This window comes from Aspergillus niger, assembly GCF_000002855.4.
Source record: "Aspergillus niger supercontig An14".
NCBI classification, from domain to species: domain Eukaryota; kingdom Fungi; phylum Ascomycota; class Eurotiomycetes; order Eurotiales; family Aspergillaceae; genus Aspergillus; species Aspergillus niger.
In genome coordinates, this window is record NT_166529.1 from 1 (window position 1) to 17,670 (window position 17,670).

The window sequence follows — 17,670 nt, forward strand, 5'->3', positions numbered from 1 at the left end:
GATCAAGGTCAAAGGGAAAGTGAATTGAGTGCAAAGGGGCATTAATTCTCAATCTTTATCAAGAAGTACTCTCATATCTATTGCTGTCCGCCATGTTTGAAACACCTGACTCGAGCCACAACATCGAAAATAGTTTAAAGAAGTATAGAAGCTGATAATTAGTACTTTTTATCTGTGGGGTGCGCTTGGGTAGACAGAACGATACTAGGCGATTACACAGGTGCCCGGGATACTACTCCGAACATGCACTCACTGTACGTGCATACTGCTGCTAGCTTCCTAATAATAAAGCTCAAAGCAATTAGATCACAAAGGTAAGTCCGCGTTACTATTGTCTTCGATTGAGATTATCCCTCTGGCAACTTTCCGAAATCCAACGTGTCCAACGTCACCGATTCTTACTTCAACACAAGGTCTCCGATACAACACCTGTCTTGTCCCGTCCCGTCCCCTGACCCCATTCTCCGGACCGGCTCCTGGTTCCGTGGAAGATCCTGAATCCAGCACCTGCCACTATTCGAAGACGAGCTTTCTTGCTGTCAATATTATTGACAGAGCCAAGCAGATAAACTCAGTGAAGTGAAGCTTTGGTTCCAGTCAATACCAAATTGTCGAGAAACCATAAGCGGGACCGGAAGGGATAGGAGAAAAGAGAGGGGGCACGCAAGACCAACAGAGGGAGAGGGGAGAATAACGTCAGACCCAACTAAGACGATTATCGAGCAGGGGCCAGCACAACGCAGAACTTGAGTCACTATCACGGCTATTATCCCTCGCCCTCTGTTTACCTCGAGTCTGCAACAACAAAGATGGCTGGTACAAGGAACTACGACTTTCTGGTAAGTATTGACTAAACTCCCAAGAAACCATAAGCTAAATGTCGGTCTTTGTAGATCAAGTTACTACTTATTGGGGACTCTGGGGTGGGAAAGTCATGCTGTCTATTGCGATTCAGTGAAGACTCGTTCACTCCGTCGTTCATTACTACCATCGGAATCGACTTCAAAATACGTACCATCGAATTGGACGGTAAAAGAGTAAAGCTCCAGATATGGGATACAGCTGGGCAAGAGCGATTTAGAACTATCACTACTGCTTACTACAGAGGAGCCATGGGCATTCTTCTTGTATACGATGTCACTGATGAAAGATCATTCCAAAGTGAGAAACGCCTTCCTTAAACCCGAGGTGGGTCATAAGATAATTTGATGCTAATGCCCAATCACCTTAGACATTCGCACCTGGTTCTCAAATGTCGAACAACATGCGAGCGAAGGCGTTCACAAGATCCTTATTGGCAACAAATGTGATTGGGAAGAGAAGAGGGCTGTGTCAACCGAGCAAGGGCAGCAATTGGCTAATGAGCTGGGAATACCATTCCTTGAAGTATCGGCTAAGAACAACATCAACATCGAGAAAGCGTTTTATGATCTCGCATCCGACATCAAAAAAGGAATGGATACGTCGAAGTCTGAACAGGTCGGCTCTCAGGGCGTGAGCATAGACCAGCAAGGTTCCGGGTTGAATGGCAGCGCAGGTGGGAAGTGCTGTTGAATAGATAGTGCACCCTCATTTGGTCTTCGGGTTATATCTTTCCATCATGACTCTATGTCTTTGCGCGTTACAGGTTTGTGTCATGGCTTCAGTACATCATTACGTTCACGGTTCGAATAGATGCTGGGAAGCTAATTGGCTGATTCTGCTCCTATCCTATGTATGTTGATAATGATGGCAGGGGCTTATGGTTTTCGTGATTGCCTTTATCCTTCTTTCTGTTCTGTCTTGGGTTCTCATCCATTTACTGCGATCGAACTTTCCCAGGTGGCGTTATTCTGTTATATTCATAACTGTGCAAATGATATTCGGTATGGCCATAAACAGTCTTCTGGAAGTGCGGTATACATCACCCTCCAGAATCCCCTTATAAACATGAGGAAACATGGGGCATGTCCGTTTTTAAATGATCTTGGCAAGAGTTGAAGGCAGCCGGAGAGTCAACCCTGATGGTGATTGTATTACAAATCGAATATGTTGAGTAAGAAGAGCACCAAGGTATTTGAGCATCACCACACTAGGAGCGTTACCAAAAGCACTGGCAAATATAAAAAAATGGAGGAGGATCATACACTAACTTAGTCAAAGATAATTGTGCAACAAGCGACTTGGACAGGTAGAAGGAAGAACGCTTGGGAAATGTGTTAGTAACGTGCACTTTTTTGTGAGCTAGTCTGCTCTGTACGGTTCAAGCACATCTCACTCAGTAACTTGATATAGCACTGACATTGCCATTCTGCCATTGCACAGGAAAGAATTTACTATCTTGTGGTTGGAGACATGTGCGGCCGGTATAGTAGACCACGATCTATCTATTGTATCTTCTGCTCCTCTCCAAGTGGGGCTGTGTGGATATCCATCTGAGATGGCCCAATATTTGCAAACACATTATGGCGTACAGATTTTTGTCGTAACTCTGAATTCCCATCCTTTTCCTTTCCGCTTCGTATTGATCAGTAAAGTTGATATCAGCAACTTGCATGAAAGAGCCTTCCACATCCTTGTATTGGTTTCCCGTTTTCAGATCTTCACATCTTTTTCAAACCGCTCTTCTCCAGTATTCGCGCTTAGCAGCCAGCTTCTTACTAACGCCTTTCTCAGACTACCAAATTGTAAGTCAAGACAGTCAAGATCCTCAAACAGGTCAAATTTTATCGCTTCTGGTGTCTAGAATTTGCTTATAAATGGATCATTACACAGGTCATGGTACTGTGAATAGCAGGCGTGCGCTGCTGCAGTAGTGGAAACGCGGGACATTAGGCGTCACTTTGGAGGGGCATTCAGCTACCGCTAAAAAATATGTCCGAGCCTCGAGCCTTCACAGTTCGACCGCTGTCAAAGCAAACCAGAAGTGATCATAGAGATGCCTTTCGTGTTTATCTCTCGTCCTCGTCCTTGGCATTTTTAAAACTCAGAGCTGGAGACGTGTGCAATATTAGTCTCGCCGGCGGACCATCGAAAACAGCAATAGCTTGGAACGCGACCGAGAATATCCAAAATACGGTTGTACAGACCTCGAGAACTCTTCAGGAATGCTATGGAATCAAAATTGGGGAGAAGATTACAATATGCAGGGTCGACGGACCCCTGAATAAGATCGACACAGTCTCCATTATAGAGTGTTCAGATAGTGATAGGATTGCAAAATACGGCGCGATTCCACCCTCTGACTTAATCCACTGGTCATGGTCTTTGGAGCTGCCTCTTCTGAAATGCGATGGCATTGCTGTTGGCCTAGTATTTGAGCTAGAGCTTAGGAGCCAACGCCGAAGCTTCAGAGTGGCAGATATCTCAAGTCAAGATGGAAGTACTACGTGTACTCTTTTCAGATTTGCTGAATCCAGTGAGATCATAATGGGCGAAGATCTTAAAAAACCTCTAGAGCGTGGAACTTCCAATATTCAAGTGCGACCTACTGGGCTCGGAGGGATGGACCGGCAAATTGAAAGTATCAATGAAAGTCTCGCTGACTTTAACCCTTGTCTGGTCAATCTAGTAATGCCTTCATTCTATGAACATAGTCGAGGCATTCTTCTTTACGGTCCCAAGGGAACAGGTAAGACAGCGCTTCTGGAACAGATTAAAGCAGCAGGATGGAGGCAAACATTCCATATTGGATCCTCAGCCTTTGGCCGCAATATCGGGGACGCCGAATCCAAGCTGCGCAACGTATTCCAAGAAGCGATGCGCTGTCAGCCCAGTGCAATCCTAATTGACCAGGTGGAGTTTATTGCGCCTAGACGGACATCGCTCGATAGCCAGTCGTTGGCATCGGTTCTATGCGAATGCATTGACGCTACAAAGAATGCATTCATTCTAATAGTCGCCGCAACCCGTCATCCGAATGATGTCGATGATGCCCTGAGGACCCCGCATCGACTGGCAACCGAAATTGAACTGCATATTCCGACAGCACATGATCGAGCCCAAATATTACGTGCCATATGTGGAGGCCCATCCCCGGCATTGAGTGATACCCTCATAGACATGATAGCGGAGAAAACACACGGTTACGTTGGTGCCGATCTTTTCGCTTTGCTTCAGTTAATTAGTCGCAAGGCACGGCAAAGACAGATGTCGGAATTTGAGCTTCGTGTTAGCGACGAACGCACACCTTCCGATAATGCTGTTGAAGGTCCGATTACTCAGGAACCAGGTACAGCTATACATATCAAGGACGTTGATGTCTTATCAGCTTTACAGGAAACTCGGCCTACTGCTATGCGGGAAGTGTTTCTGGAGACGCCCAAGGTCAGGTGGTCGGACATTGGTGGACAGCACGAAATTAAGAGACGTCTACAGAAAGCAGTGGAGCGTCCATTGAAGGTAAGCGCGCACCTTCGGACTATGTTATTTCGGTTCTGACAAGACCAAGCATCCTGAGCGAATGAGGAGGCTTAATTTGACCAGCAAGAAAGGTGTACTTCTTTACGGGCCACCTGGGTGCTCTAAGACGCTGACGGTGAAAGCACTGGCCACGGAGGCAGGGCTTAACTTCCTGGCAGTCAAGGGAGCCGAGATTCTGAGCATGTACGTCGGAGAATCTGAGCGAGCATTACGAGAAATCTTTCGAAAAGCTCGCTCTGCAAGGCCCAGCATCATATTCTTCGATGAAATAGATGCTATCGCCTCTAAACGTGGCACTTCATCACAAGGCGGAGTCAATGTTCTTACAACCCTTCTCAATGAAATGGACGGCATCGAGGAGCTTAAAAGTGTCCTAGTTATCGCCGCCACGAACAAGCCTGAAGTGATAGACCCGGCGTTGATGCGCCCCGGTCGACTGGACAATATACTTTACATAGGACCTCCCGACTACGAGGCGCGGAAGGAGATTTTGGACATATGGTTCCGCAAATCTGTCATTAACCCGGAAGTTGAGGTGGATGTGTTGGCCATGAAGACTGACGGGTATTCGGGGGCTGAGATCGTGAGCATATGTGAGACAGCCGGTGATGCTGCTTTGGATGCGGAAGAGGAGACTGGCCAAGCACAAGATATCCGATGGGAGCATTTCGAGTATGCGCTCAAGCAGGTGAAAAGACAGATAACGGCTGCTGTTGTTGAGGCGTACGAACAGTGGGGTGACTCTGTTGACATATGAGCACAGCTTTTTTTATGTAGATACTATATAGCGATGCGATCATTCCGATTCGGAAGTACTAGACCACTTTTCACGGAGCCGCTGTTGTTCAACCGGCTACTTTGAAGGTTGCTTCCGCAGAGTTTTGTTCACTATGTGGGGCCTCTTTTGCTTGAACAAAAGAAAAGCAAATAAGAAGAAATGAAAAAGAAAGCAAAGAAAAAGGAGAATAATGTTTCAGCTTTGGTTCTTGATGTGCAGGGGGCTAGGATAACAAACATTGGACCCGCCAGCGTATTGGAGGAGGCACCCTACCTGGCGCTGACCTTCATACATGACACAAAAGGCTGTCAATACCATCTACTCTGCAGCTTTTGATCCGTCTTGGGCAACCCCACTCATTATCAGACCTCCCATGCGTCTCGCTCCCTTGGGATTTCGCTTATCCAGTCTTAATTCTTGCTACAATCAATTCAGCTTGCCCCTGGTTGATTTATAGGAAGCTTCCTCCACCAAGTGGATCTTGTAGGATGCCAGAAAGATACACTCGGGGTCGCTCTCGTGCCCGTTTGCCATCCTATTCGGAATTTGATCGGGCCCCGTCCTTGCAGCGTTCTTTGTCTCCTCACTCAGAATCAAGATTCAACACTACACCTCGAACTCGTTCTGTGGAGCGTGGCGCTGTCCGTCGCAATGCTCACCGTTCCAGAAGCTGGTCGCGATCATCGTCGCACAACCAAGCACCATCCCGTAGTCGAAGCCGAAGTGAAACTCCCAGACGTTACAGGAAAAAAGACTACAGCCGGACTCCGAGTCCCTCTGCCGATGCTTCAAGAAGCTCAAAGGTCGGTTGAGCTCCCATTGAACCAGGTTTTAATGCTGAAACTAATGGAAATCAAAGATAGTTATCGAAAAGTTGACTAAAAATGTCACCGAATCACATCTCCGGGAGATATTCGGTGGTTTTGGCGACATACAAAGTCTTGATCTCCCTATGAATAAAGCTTGTAAACTCTCTAGACTTATGCTCTCCTAGGTGCCTAGGCTGACGCCTCACTAGTCATGACAAACAGGGGCACCGCATACATACTTTACCACGATCCTGCGGATGCAGAGGCGGCCATCGCGCATATGCACGAGGCTCAGCTAGATGGTGCCATGCTGAACGTGTCGATTGTTCTTCCTAGGAGAGCCTTCTCTCGCTCACCACCACCAGTTCAACATAGCAGAGGAAGCTTTGGCCGTCCAGGACACGGCCGCGGACCTCCGTCGGATAGTCGCGCTCCAAGGTCGCCGCCACCCGCTAGGAGGTATCGCCGTTCTCGGCATATGGAAAGGCATGACATCTATAGGCCTCGCTCTCTGTCGCGCTCCAGGTCGCCACGCCGTTCTCGATCCCTTTCTTCCAAGTCTCTCTCAAACTCCCCACCGCCAAGACGGACACATTCGCGTATGGACAGCTCTCAGCGTCGCCGTCGCCGTAGCCCGAGCTACAGCAGCTATGGCTATAGCAGTCGCAGTGATAGGGACCGGAGTATGAGTCCAAGAAGAGACCATCATTGACCCAGTCTTCCTGCAAAGATATTGTCTTTGTGTCATTTGAAAGTCTCGAGAAGATATCGCATCAAAGCTACTGTTCTTGGCGCTGCTCAACTACCTGGGACTGGTATGAGTGATTCTGGGATGCAGGCCAATGGGCTTCTACACATGAATCAAATTGAAGTATTTCCGTATAACTATTAATGCAAAGATACGTAATCACGGGAGGAACTTAGGCAACCCAAGTCGTCCCCATCCCAGGTCCAGCAATCATGGACCACCCAGAACCAGGGCCAGTGTCTTAAAGGACCTCTAGAAAAAGGCGCACCAGCCAATATACATAGCAGCTAGATTCCTTACATCCGTTGCTTGTACAATTAGTTCATCTACGTGACCGTCCACCGAAAGTGGGACGGATTCACCGGGTAGAAGGCCGCGAAGTTTGTTGCGGACATTCTCTAGAACACCGGCAGGTGTCTCTGGTGCATTGACATGTGTACGACGCTTCTGTCTATCAGCAACGCGGGTCTTCTACCTTCTGGGTGGTGGTGCCTACCTTCTTCCCAATGAAATCCGTGGTAGGGTCATGCAGAAACGTCTCCAGAACTGTCATGAGTGCGTCTTCGTTATGGCGAAGTAGTCCAAGACTTATTTCACATGTCTTGCGGAACGGGCCTATCAATGGAAATTAGCTAATGGACATTTCATAGGTTGATTAGATCGAACCATTGTATCCATAGACACCGAACGCATCAACCATGTTTTGGGTCAGACGAAATGGGACCAGTTCAGGTATATCAAATGTTAATCCCTACTTATGTCAGCCTAGAAGATGATGAAAGGCAGGCTAGTTCTGGGCCTTGGGTGCCTAACCTTGTCAAAAAGACAATTGAAATCAACATGTAAAACACCCCCTGTACCTTCCTCGAACAATATGTTTTCACCATGTCGATCACCTAACCTGCAGAAAATGAGATGAAAGGAAAACAGTAAAGGGTGAACTAACGAACCCTAGGACATGTCCAACCATGGACATAACAGCACAGGATCGAGTATAACGAATTCTGGCGGCGAACCACGATCCTGCTTCAGGAAACATTTCAATGAACCATTCGTACAGAACTGGAGGAAACCTGCGACGAGGTCAGTTCTGGATTGGAGCTCACGAGAATGTGTTTGAAAAACTTACTTTGCCAAGATTCTGGTTGTAAAAAGATGGAGTTTTGAGTTATCGGAGCATGCTTCGTTGAGGTCGTGTCTGATCTCATTATACTGTAGTAGAATTAGTTCAGTAGCTGTATGGCTATCCTTAAGTTGAAAAGCTTACGTTTGGTGCGATGCCCCTCTCTCTTAAGAGCTTGATAACAATGTCCCTCAAAGCCCGAAGGTTGTCAACCCATTCGATTAGCCCGCATTCTTCGTTCAGCGGTGTCACAGCGTATGTTTTGATATCTACCACAGTGATCTCTTGGTCAGAAGGTAGCGGAACAAAGAGCAAATGACAGACGTTTGACAACTTACACATCCGGCGTTTGCTCGATTCCACATCCTTCTTGAAGAGCCGATTGATCATATTATTGAATTCCATGAGCCGTTGATCTTTGCGCAGGTCATCCTTGGGTTTGCACAGAATATTGTACATCTTTCCATCTGAGCCCCGAATTCCTATTCTTCGTGGCTTCTGGAGAGAATTCAAAACCTGCACATCGTCCATTATGGCTAATACGAGTCAGTGAGGTTTCTGTAGAAGCCAATTCAAGGAGCGTTACCTTCTATGGTCGTCGGATCTCTAGGGAAGGCCCTGAAACCTTTCAAATATTCAGGTTTATGGCTTGCTGGTAGCGTCGGTGTTAACATTGCCTGGAACGGCACCACAAGCCTACAAGGCGCTACTTTGTGACTAAATTTCAAATCACGAAGACTGACTCTAGCGACTTTGTCTTCGATGCGAGCTATACACAGCCTTAGCATTTCCTCTGAAAACTTTTGTCCTTGATTTATCATGCCACGCATATCCGACAATGGCTGATTCTTCAGTTTCTTGTTTACTTCCTGCTGTGGATTAGAGCTTGAACCATGATATGATGCAGATTTCTTTCCTTGACCTACCGTAATTTTCTGCAGGCAGCTTATTCCTCTGGATGCCCGGTCTTTGGAAGAGGACTTCACCACTGCGAGGACAGTCCATAGCCCTTGCTGGGGAAATGAGTTAACCGCCCGGGCTACGATCTTGGTTAATAAGTCGTATACCGTCGTATTCGGGTGACATATCCTAGCAACGACTTGAGGGAGAATCGTGAAGAGCTGTCTCTAGTTAGCAAGTTTTATATGATATCTGAACTTCTAACCAACCAGCGCAGCCGGAATTCTGTTCACGTATTTCCTGAGTTGTGTATGCATATCATCAAGGCTTTTTTTTCGCTGATTCAGAGTGTGCTTTTGAAAATCTCTTTAAAAACGCCCGGATTATCACGGTTAGTACGTAAATCGAATCGAAAGGGAACGGGAGCTAGAATGTTTAGAGCTCGAAGAAAACCAATCCTTACTCACTCGTTGTCTCCTCTCTTTGGATCAAACGGCTGGTCGACAGTAGATGCATGTTCTAGCCAGAGTGTCAAGATTTTGGGCAAGGACTGAAATACGTATTTGTTTCCATGGGCCAATGATCGGAGGTAGTTGTCAACGACTAGTTTTGAGGCCTCGCCACTCAAGCTGTATAAATATGAGCCATTGAAAATTCTGTTTGTTATGGATAGGAAGACCGACTAAATCTGTGCTTCTCTCCCCAGTGGCTTTGCTTTCTCCAAATCCAGAATTTTGTTGTAGTGCTTGCCTAGGTAGTAATGGGCCTTTTCCCACCTAAGAACCAGTTAGCTTCGACTTCAAAACACTTGCCGTACCTTTCTGGGACACGGAGGCTACCTAGGGTGAAGCTTTATAGCTTCCCTGTATCTCTGGACAATAGCATCTGACTGTGTTTGCCCTGCCCTGTCTGTCCATTTGGCCAGGAGCAGATGTGCCTATATTTTATGATTGAGTTAGAGCATGTCAGTAGCCTATGGATGGTGACGTACTCGAGCCAAGAGCAAGTTTTCATGTTCACCATTGTTTGTAATTAGTGATGAGGTGCGTTCTTGAGATGAGGTTGTCTCTGATGAAAACTCATTAGCAGCGATTGCGCCTTCCAGTGTTTGTATTGCCTTTCGGTGATGACCATCTTTCCAGAGCAGTCGTGCATGCTCAATAGTGGCAGATCTATCATTCAAACGAGCCGCATGGAGCATCGATTGGTATGCTTGATTGGTAAAGTTGCTTTTGCGCGACAAACGTGCACTGGTTAGCCAAGCAGCGGCTATGTCAGAATCGGTAAATTCGTTTCTTACGGCTTTATCAGCATATAAATTCAATAGGTTTATAGAAAAAGAAGAAGAAGAAAAAAAAAAAAAAAGGAGGAGCGACATACGTTAGCTCCATGGTGGCCCTTCTAAGACCTAGGAGGTATTGCTTATCAGAGATGTAGCCCCCAAGGATATCCAAACGTCGATCCAGTATATCAGGTAGCTTTGAACGTGAGTCACTGCTTCCACAGTCCTTAATTTTAGCGCGAGCTATGGACTCCACCTCGTGTAGAGTGTGTAGCTTGAGAATGCTATCATGGCATGACTGCAATGATACCACGGAGTTAGCTGTTAGGGACTTGGCCACACTCAGTCGTAAGGCCTCCATATGTTCCCAAAATTCCGTATACTTGCCGTGCCGGAAAGCATTGAGAGCCAATCCGATCTCAATATTGAATTCGCCTCTACCCAACTGCGAGAGCTGCTGGAGATACTCATTTAGCTTTCCCCAATTACTTGTGATCCAGGTCGCTTCTACTGCGAAAGGTAGAAACTTTCTAGATGAACTATTTGCTTTCAAGATCTCGAACCGCGTGAGAATGGCATCTGAGAATATGTCAGCAGGCCGGCTAGACTGGTCTTGATTAGGGCGATACCTTGTTGTCCAGATTCCTTAAGACATGCGAGTAAATTCCATTGCGCCTCGCTATTATTTGGTTCTTTCTCAAGTTGCAACTCATACCAGCTTTGCGCGGTAGCCCACCTACCCGCCTTTCGATGCTCAAGTACCTGCTGATCGATGTTTAACACGTGCAGATGGCTTGAGATTCCCTCGATACCGTCTGGTTCATCTATTCGACTGTAGATATCTTGTAATCGCTGGTATAGAGGTTCGACGACGGCGCCTCCTTGCTTAGAATGCTGGTTTTTCCACTGTCTGATGTACTGCTCCCAATGGAACAGAGCCCGTGAGAACGATTTGCACTCAACAGCCCTCTTGGAGATGACTTCCGGAGGTATTGAGCTCAGAAGTATCTCCACAGCCTTGGCTTGCGAATAGTAGGTGTCTAACAGAGCATCGCGAGATGCTCCCTTGTGGGCACGATTTGAAGGATGGCTGTGGTTTCTGAGGCCATTGATCTGTTTCTTTTTGCCCTGTAGCCACCTTGAAAGGTAGTCGAGGACCTCGAAAATGCTCTAAGTCGAACAGTGAGAGAAAATTCAATGAGCCCGTGTGAACAAATAGAGAGACGATACTCACCTGACTACACAATATGATGTTTTCATATACATAGTCGTGTGTGTCTGGTAATGGGTGTGACAGGACATTCACTAGTTCGCAGCGTAGATCTTCTTTCTCTTTTGCACTCCCAGAAACCGTTCGATTAAGCACCGCGAATGGCAACAAAAAAGATGCTATTGAGATGTCTTGGCCTTTCACAATGCGGCTGCAAACACTAAATACTAATTTCGCATTGTCACCGTTTCCGGCTTGCAATAGATCTTGCACAAAGCTTCGTAGCCAGTTGCCATGTGTCAGCCCAGCTGTGAACAAGGGATAGCTGCAGTTAGTGTTGAGGGTCCCAATGGTAACTGTATACTTTGAGGTAAGAAAAGGAGCTAGAATGTTGCGAACAGTTTCAGGTAGCTCTAGCCAGCGTTGATATTTCTCATCGGCTCGGAAGTCGCGCGATCGATTGGCCACAGCTGAATCGAGACCGCAGAACCTGAGTAAATTCTGCATCGCATATGCAAGGAATCCTTGAGCCCTAGTATTTGAAGCTGACAGGAACGTCTCGACTAGAACGTTTTGAAGGAAGAAAAGTATGAAGTCAAATGTCTCTTCCATGCTGTCGAAGTTGGACAAAACCAGAATCCCTTTCTTTTCTTTGACCGTGTCCACTCGGTTAGGGTCAAGACAGCCGATCAAGCCTAGGCATTCAGCCGATAGCTTGGTTATAACATCCGAGCTAGTGTTGAATTTCACACAACAATCAAGCAATGACCGTGCTAACTGTGCAACAACTGGATCTGGAATCTCACTGAGAACAGATCTATGAATGAACTCTTCATTCTGGGAGAGATAAGGAACTAGCTCACGCAAGGATTGCTCAACAACTGTTGCAGTATCGCTTTGACAACGACGAATGAATGCGAGGAAATGGCTTCGTACATCCATCGTCTCTTTCATGCTATTCAGCGTGGCTTCATGCTTGTAAAGTATCGGAATTGAAGCCAGTGAGGGCATGGTGTTGAAAATATCGCGTACCAACTCATAGTGTGACTGCATGATGTATTCAACGAGTTCGCACGCTTGTTTCCTTGTATCTTCGTGGAACATGTCCCAGTATCTGATTACAATTGATAGTGTCTGATCGATGAGAGGCTCAACTTCCTCTTCTTGTAGGGAACTGATCAGTACTCTCCAGACGATAAAAGCGTTGTTACAGAGCTCCTGAATCTCAAGAGCGGCTCGTAAACATGCGCATATCTATCTCACTTTAGCCTACTTTTGGATCAGAACATATGAGCTTAGTTATGCACGAACCTGTGGTAAGGCGCTACTGATATGACCGCGAGCAACCTTTATCATCTCTCCAATCGCTGCAATGTTCCTTTTCTTCTCAATCAGAGGTTGTCTGATTTGGAAGTCATTCACAGCATGTGCGAATTGTGTGATTATTCCGAGAACATGCTCCTCAACGAAGTATCCTATCAAATTCGCTCGTCTTGGTGTGGGACCTGACTTTCGTGGAACAAGGATGGCTAAATGGTGAAGTGCCCGGAGAAACTACAATTGCTTCATGTCAGCATCGATCGCCCTGTGGCATTGCTAATGACTTACCCTCTTGCCTTTATCCTCCCCTAAGTCGCCAAGGCCTTTGAGTAAGTCACAGGCAATCAATATTGGCTCAATCCTCAAAAGCTCAGCCAAAGTACGGCCCCTAAAGGCAGAATCAACCTCCGATAAAGCGGACATGACAGATTCTTCCAGATTCGGCGATGGTTGGCTCAGCAGAAAAGCGAGTATGGATGCGAGATTGTTCTTCTCTGAGCAGATATCGAATGGTGTCTTGGCGTCCTTGTACGTTGCCCCGACTCTAATGATCACATCGCGCTTCCGGGCAAGCACTAGATATGGAAGGACATAGGTCTCAGTCAATCTAAGAAAGTCATCCACTTTCATACCCAGGAGGTCGCAGAGCTGTTCTGCCATGTAGGGACGAGACTGAAAATTTCTCACGACGGTTACCGACAAGGTCCTCCAAAAAGGCCGAAACAAGGCGGCCGGAGTGACAGAAAGATGCTGTGCAAGCCCTGCAAGCTAAGTTCTGTCAGATAATGATCTAATGTAGTCACATGCGGAAGACAGCATATGATCACAATGTCAGGCTTCACACATACTTCGGTATAAGCCACCGCGCCTATAAACGGGTTCGAGTGTCCAAGGTACTCTACCAGACGAAGGAGTATGATATTCATCTCTTCGTCATTGGAGAATCTATAGATATGAGATATCTCAGCCAATACACACAACTACTTGGAGTAGGATCAAACTCACTGCGCCAAATGACATAGAGTAAGGATGCAGGTCTCATGTAATGGCGTCTCCTGTTTCTGAGAGAGATTCTGCAACCAGTCCAGAATGACAATGAAATTACTTCGTCGAGTTTCGTGGTCAAGATTTCTACGAACGAAGGAGGTTATTGAATGTCTGATGGTTGTCAGCACTTCGAAGTTACAACAGATCCCTGATGAAAGATACCCTGTAGTAAGACGTAGCTCTCGGACAGAACTTCTGAGAGAATTCAAGCAAAATTCGCCGAAAACAGAAGATGTTAGCTGCATATGAGCTGACTCGGAAGTATGCATCAACGTTCTTCTTAATGCAACTGTCGCAGCTATTCTCAGGTTCGCAGTCCGTGAAAGATTCGAAATGATGTGATCCAGGATCTGGCATAGTTCATCGCTCTTGACAGTTTGCGAGTTGCTTTCTGATTTGAGGTCACGACATTTGGGGTCACAGATCCTACAGGTGAAACTGTCCTCTGAATCAACATTTTTGATATCCGTCAGGTTTCCGGACAATGCACAGGGTATAGTGCACAAAACACATAAGAGACTTAGTTTGTCCTGCTCAGATAGACCAATGTATGACGTTCTTTGCGTTATCAGTCAACAATTGAATTCATGGGGACAATGCATGTCAACTTACGCAACCGCACAGCTCAGATCTCCCAGGGTCCCACTCTGGTCACAGCGGAGTAGCTTAAGTGACTTGGCTATAAGCCTCTGTGCCACGTTTCGGCTTTCTCTGTCAGCATCCAGACGCGGGAGACAGCGGCGTTTGGCCATCTGGACGGCTCCAACACGACTACTGGAAGAGTGGCCAGAACCCGGGAATCCGTGAACAGCTGCCATTTCCGGTATGTTCCCACTGCAGAAAGCTGCCTCTGCATCTTTTGCATCGAGAGAATTGTAAACTATGGGACAATGTACGAGGGAACTCTCGATCGCAGCCTAGTTTTGAGGTTAACTAGACGATGGTTATAGTGAGGTCCATATAGATTGATATACCTGAAGACAAGTATCAAATGAATTGAACAATGCGAGCTTACTCTTAACAGGCAATATAGTAGCCCTCATTGATCGCATTATGTCCTTTTCGGATGTGAAAGCATTAGTGAAGCTGTCAATGGCCTGGCTTAGGCTTAGTTGGAGATCAGAAGCCTGATTCAAGATTTCTAGGGCCAATGTCTCTGCGAATATATGGAGGAAAATGCATGCTAGCCTTTGTTTCGGTGACGTATATGGGACATGGTCGCAGAATCTCTTTATGAACCTCAGAAACCGTGAAAAGGTCGGGATTTGGCTTGTAACGTCCTTAACATCTGACTTGCAGTGCCAAAGCACGGTGAGCTTCCACAAACGCCGATATCCATTAGAGAGCCACGCCAAATTCTGTCGTTTGGATGGGATATTGTAAGAAACGTAAGCATTGATTGCAGAGATGAGCAAATTAAGGCATAAACGGACTGCTTGAGCACAGCTCTCAAGTCTGATCAATTTCTTGAAAGATGCACAGCGCAGGCCAAGTCTGTCCAGATCCAAAGTACAGAGCTGCTTCGGATTTACTACAGAGGAGCTGGCCACATGGGTAAGCTGAGCTCGAGACTGATAGGCCTCAAGAGCACTGAGGAGTTCTGGAGAGATCAGTACAGGACTCAGTTGTAGCCGAGAGATTTCACAAACCAGTAGTGCAAGCCTGAATCAAAGCAGTTATACCAACAAACGAAGACCATAGCCTCGTATTATTATGTGGGGCATTGAATATACTTGCGAGGATGCCACCGATTCTATCTTCAACAGGCTCACTGTCCCAGGTAGAGAATAAATGGACTAGCCAGACGACTAAACACGAGTACAAGGGCGCCGCTGCATCCTTTCCCAGAAGTTCTGGCTCCGGCATCTCCAAAAGCGCTAATGGGGCTTTGTCAACAGCATTTTGGACGATGTCCAAGCAGTCCAGGAGTTGACCTTGCAATTCCGACCTATCGTCTCTGATACAAGGCTCTAAACCTGCTTTCAACACGATGCAAATCAGTTTCTTAACGTCAGTGATACTATCATTAAGCTGGAGATGACTATATTTCCCCTCGAGCAACTCATGGCGGAGCTGCGAAAATGCCTCTTTAGTCAGACCAGGCGTTCCATCACCCTGTGATGAAAGGTGTGGTACAAGGTTGGCTGCGAGTGTAGAGGAGACTGGCTCCGCAGGATTCCAATCTGCAATCCCAGGTATTGGTAGACGAGACTCCTTGCGCTTATTAGTTGCCATTGGCGATGCCTTTATACATGGTCCTTATTTTGTCCCAGGCCTCGTCGCGCGAAGGTGGTGATCAGACCGGCTTAAGGTCTTCGGAAAGTAATACTCATGTATAATTCAGTGACGCGTAGTACGGTGTAAGTACATGTATGTCTTCCCCACAGCGCAGCCACTCAGGTGTTAAGGTTTCCTAAAAGTACGAGACAATGTGGGTCAAAACATGAAACGTGCTTATCAAATTGGTTATCAAAGTGAATACCCTCAAGTACTAAGTGGCATGTTATGTGCACGGTTGCAGAATAGTAATCGTATATGGAGTACTTAGGAAGCGGTCGGGTGGTATCATTACCACATAAGCGGACTTCCGGGCGGTGGGTAAAAAAATGGGGCTTATGAGGCAAAATCCTGGTATCTCTGGACTCGCGGAGGTCAACGTACAAGGAAAGTTTCCTCTTCCGCTTACTGTGTAGAAACAGGTGGGGTGAAAGGAAAGAAAGGGCCAGGAACATAGTAAATTTTGTTTTCAATTTTAGTTATTTTGTACATGCAAAGTGGGAGACACCCCTCGGATGACTTATACGTGTTATCAAGCCTACTCTTGGTGTGCTCGGTGTCAACTATTACACTCAGCTAACCAACCTTTCAGCAACAGTCTTACTACAAGGCCCTTCTCCAATTGACGAATGATAAGCGGAGATGTCTGGTGACATGCCATCTGAGTCGCTGGAGAGCAACTCTGAACATGCTTATTTCATGAAGCAGGCGTTATTGATGGTAATTGTATCTTGCCCGAGTGACACTGGAGGTTGGAATTCTTATACTTGCTCTAGGGAGAAAAAGCCCTTGAGACCGGTGAAACCCCGGTTGGCTGTGTTCTGGTGTATGACAAAAAGATTGTTGGTTTTGGGATGAATGATACAAACAAATCCATGAATGTAGGTGAGCCAACTGCCTGAACAGTCAATCCCCGTGAACACCTTCTCGGAAGTGTCTATGAAATCTGAAATTCTCCTTCCTTGTCTCTTGTGAGAGTCCCCTTCAAAGCAGATCAGACAGTGTTTGTGAAATCTGAACCTATAGCCGGTCTTCTCAGGGTACAAGACATGCCGAGTTTATTGCCATCGAAGAAATGCTTGAGACTTATCCTAGGTCAGCGTTGCGTTCGACAGACCTCTATGTAACTGTTGAACCGTGTGTCATGTGTGCATCTGCCTTGAGACAGTATCAGATACGGAAAGTATACTTCGGTTGTGGAAATGACAGGTTCGGAGGAACAGGTAGCATTTTATCACTACATGCCGAGTTCGTTCTTGCCTTCCCTTGGACATACACCCCTGACGCAAAACTAATTTATGCTAGTCGCTCAATAGATCCATCATACCCTGTGCAAGGCGGGTTGTTCCACAAGGAAGCTATCATGTTACTCCGGCGCTTCTACATACAAGAAAATGAGAAGGGTAGGTGGCTGGCTTCTGACAGCTGTGACAAAGAAGTCTTTTTAACATATCATTTCGAATAGCGCCCAAGCCCCGCCCTAAAAAGCACCGTGAATTAAAAACCGATTTCAACCAGGAAGTCCTCGTTGCATCCCCTACACCCTGAGCAGGGACAATTGGTCCTTGGTCGAACGGCCACACAATCAAGGAAGCTGAAGGCCGCTAAACACCTTCGATCTCGTGTTGAGGCGATTGAAGTGAAGTCTAGTGGCGGTGAATTGAAGAACATGTTCCATCTAAATTTTGCGTTGCTTCAGGAACTAAATGTACAATATCGCGCAAGAGCCAATGAAACGTCAACGAGGCGATCCTTTTACCACCACTGATATCAGA

At 46.5% G+C, this 17,670-nt stretch overlaps 5 protein-coding genes across 5 annotated transcripts; 4 read left to right on the plus strand and 1 right to left on the minus strand.

Annotated features, from left to right (window-relative positions):
* Window positions 1-809: 809 nt before the first annotated feature.
* srgA (secretion related GTPase srgA-Aspergillus niger) lies at window positions 810-1,554 on the plus strand (the record flags this gene model as incomplete). Its single annotated transcript, XM_001400593.3, has 3 exons — window positions 810-839; window positions 894-1,161; window positions 1,232-1,554. 3 exons carry the CDS (start codon window positions 810-812, stop codon window positions 1,552-1,554), a joined length of 621 nt encoding a protein of 206 aa, XP_001400630.1.
* A 1,299-nt stretch (window positions 1,555-2,853) lies between these two features.
* An14g00020 (uncharacterized protein) lies at window positions 2,854-5,158 on the plus strand (the record flags this gene model as incomplete). The annotated part of the gene is made up of 3 exons (XM_059743997.1): window positions 2,854-3,610; window positions 3,680-4,380; window positions 4,430-5,158. The coding sequence occupies 3 exons, from the start codon at window positions 2,854-2,856 to the stop codon at window positions 5,156-5,158; spliced, it is 2,187 nt and encodes a 728-aa protein (XP_059602213.1).
* Window positions 5,159-5,667: 509 nt separating this feature from the next.
* Window positions 5,668-6,700, plus strand: An14g00030 (uncharacterized protein; the record flags this gene model as incomplete). Its single annotated transcript, XM_001400595.3, has 3 exons — window positions 5,668-5,982; window positions 6,039-6,144; window positions 6,198-6,700. 3 exons carry the CDS (start codon window positions 5,668-5,670, stop codon window positions 6,698-6,700), a joined length of 924 nt encoding a protein of 307 aa, XP_001400632.1.
* Window positions 6,701-6,946: 246 nt separating this feature from the next.
* Window positions 6,947-15,853, minus strand: An14g00040 (uncharacterized protein; the record flags this gene model as incomplete). Its single annotated transcript, XM_059743999.1, has 27 exons — window positions 6,947-6,988; window positions 7,037-7,183; window positions 7,233-7,351; window positions 7,403-7,487; window positions 7,550-7,637; window positions 7,687-7,809; window positions 7,866-7,948; window positions 8,004-8,128; window positions 8,198-8,395; window positions 8,446-8,728; window positions 8,786-8,986; window positions 9,029-9,125; window positions 9,227-9,388; window positions 9,443-9,535; window positions 9,599-9,696; window positions 9,751-10,054; window positions 10,140-10,620; window positions 10,671-11,211; window positions 11,276-12,505; window positions 12,563-12,805; window positions 12,860-13,339; window positions 13,420-13,516; window positions 13,577-13,729; window positions 13,781-14,176; window positions 14,231-14,535; window positions 14,593-15,218; window positions 15,268-15,853. 27 exons carry the CDS (start codon window positions 15,851-15,853, stop codon window positions 6,947-6,949), a joined length of 7,386 nt encoding a protein of 2,461 aa, XP_059602214.1.
* Window positions 15,854-16,537: 684 nt separating this feature from the next.
* Window positions 16,538-17,663, plus strand: An14g00050 (uncharacterized protein; the record flags this gene model as incomplete). The annotated part of the gene is made up of 5 exons (XM_059744000.1): window positions 16,538-16,615; window positions 16,672-16,780; window positions 16,874-17,018; window positions 17,105-17,302; window positions 17,414-17,663. 5 exons carry the CDS (start codon window positions 16,538-16,540, stop codon window positions 17,661-17,663), a joined length of 780 nt encoding a protein of 259 aa, XP_059602215.1.
* Window positions 17,664-17,670: the final 7 nt, after the last annotated feature.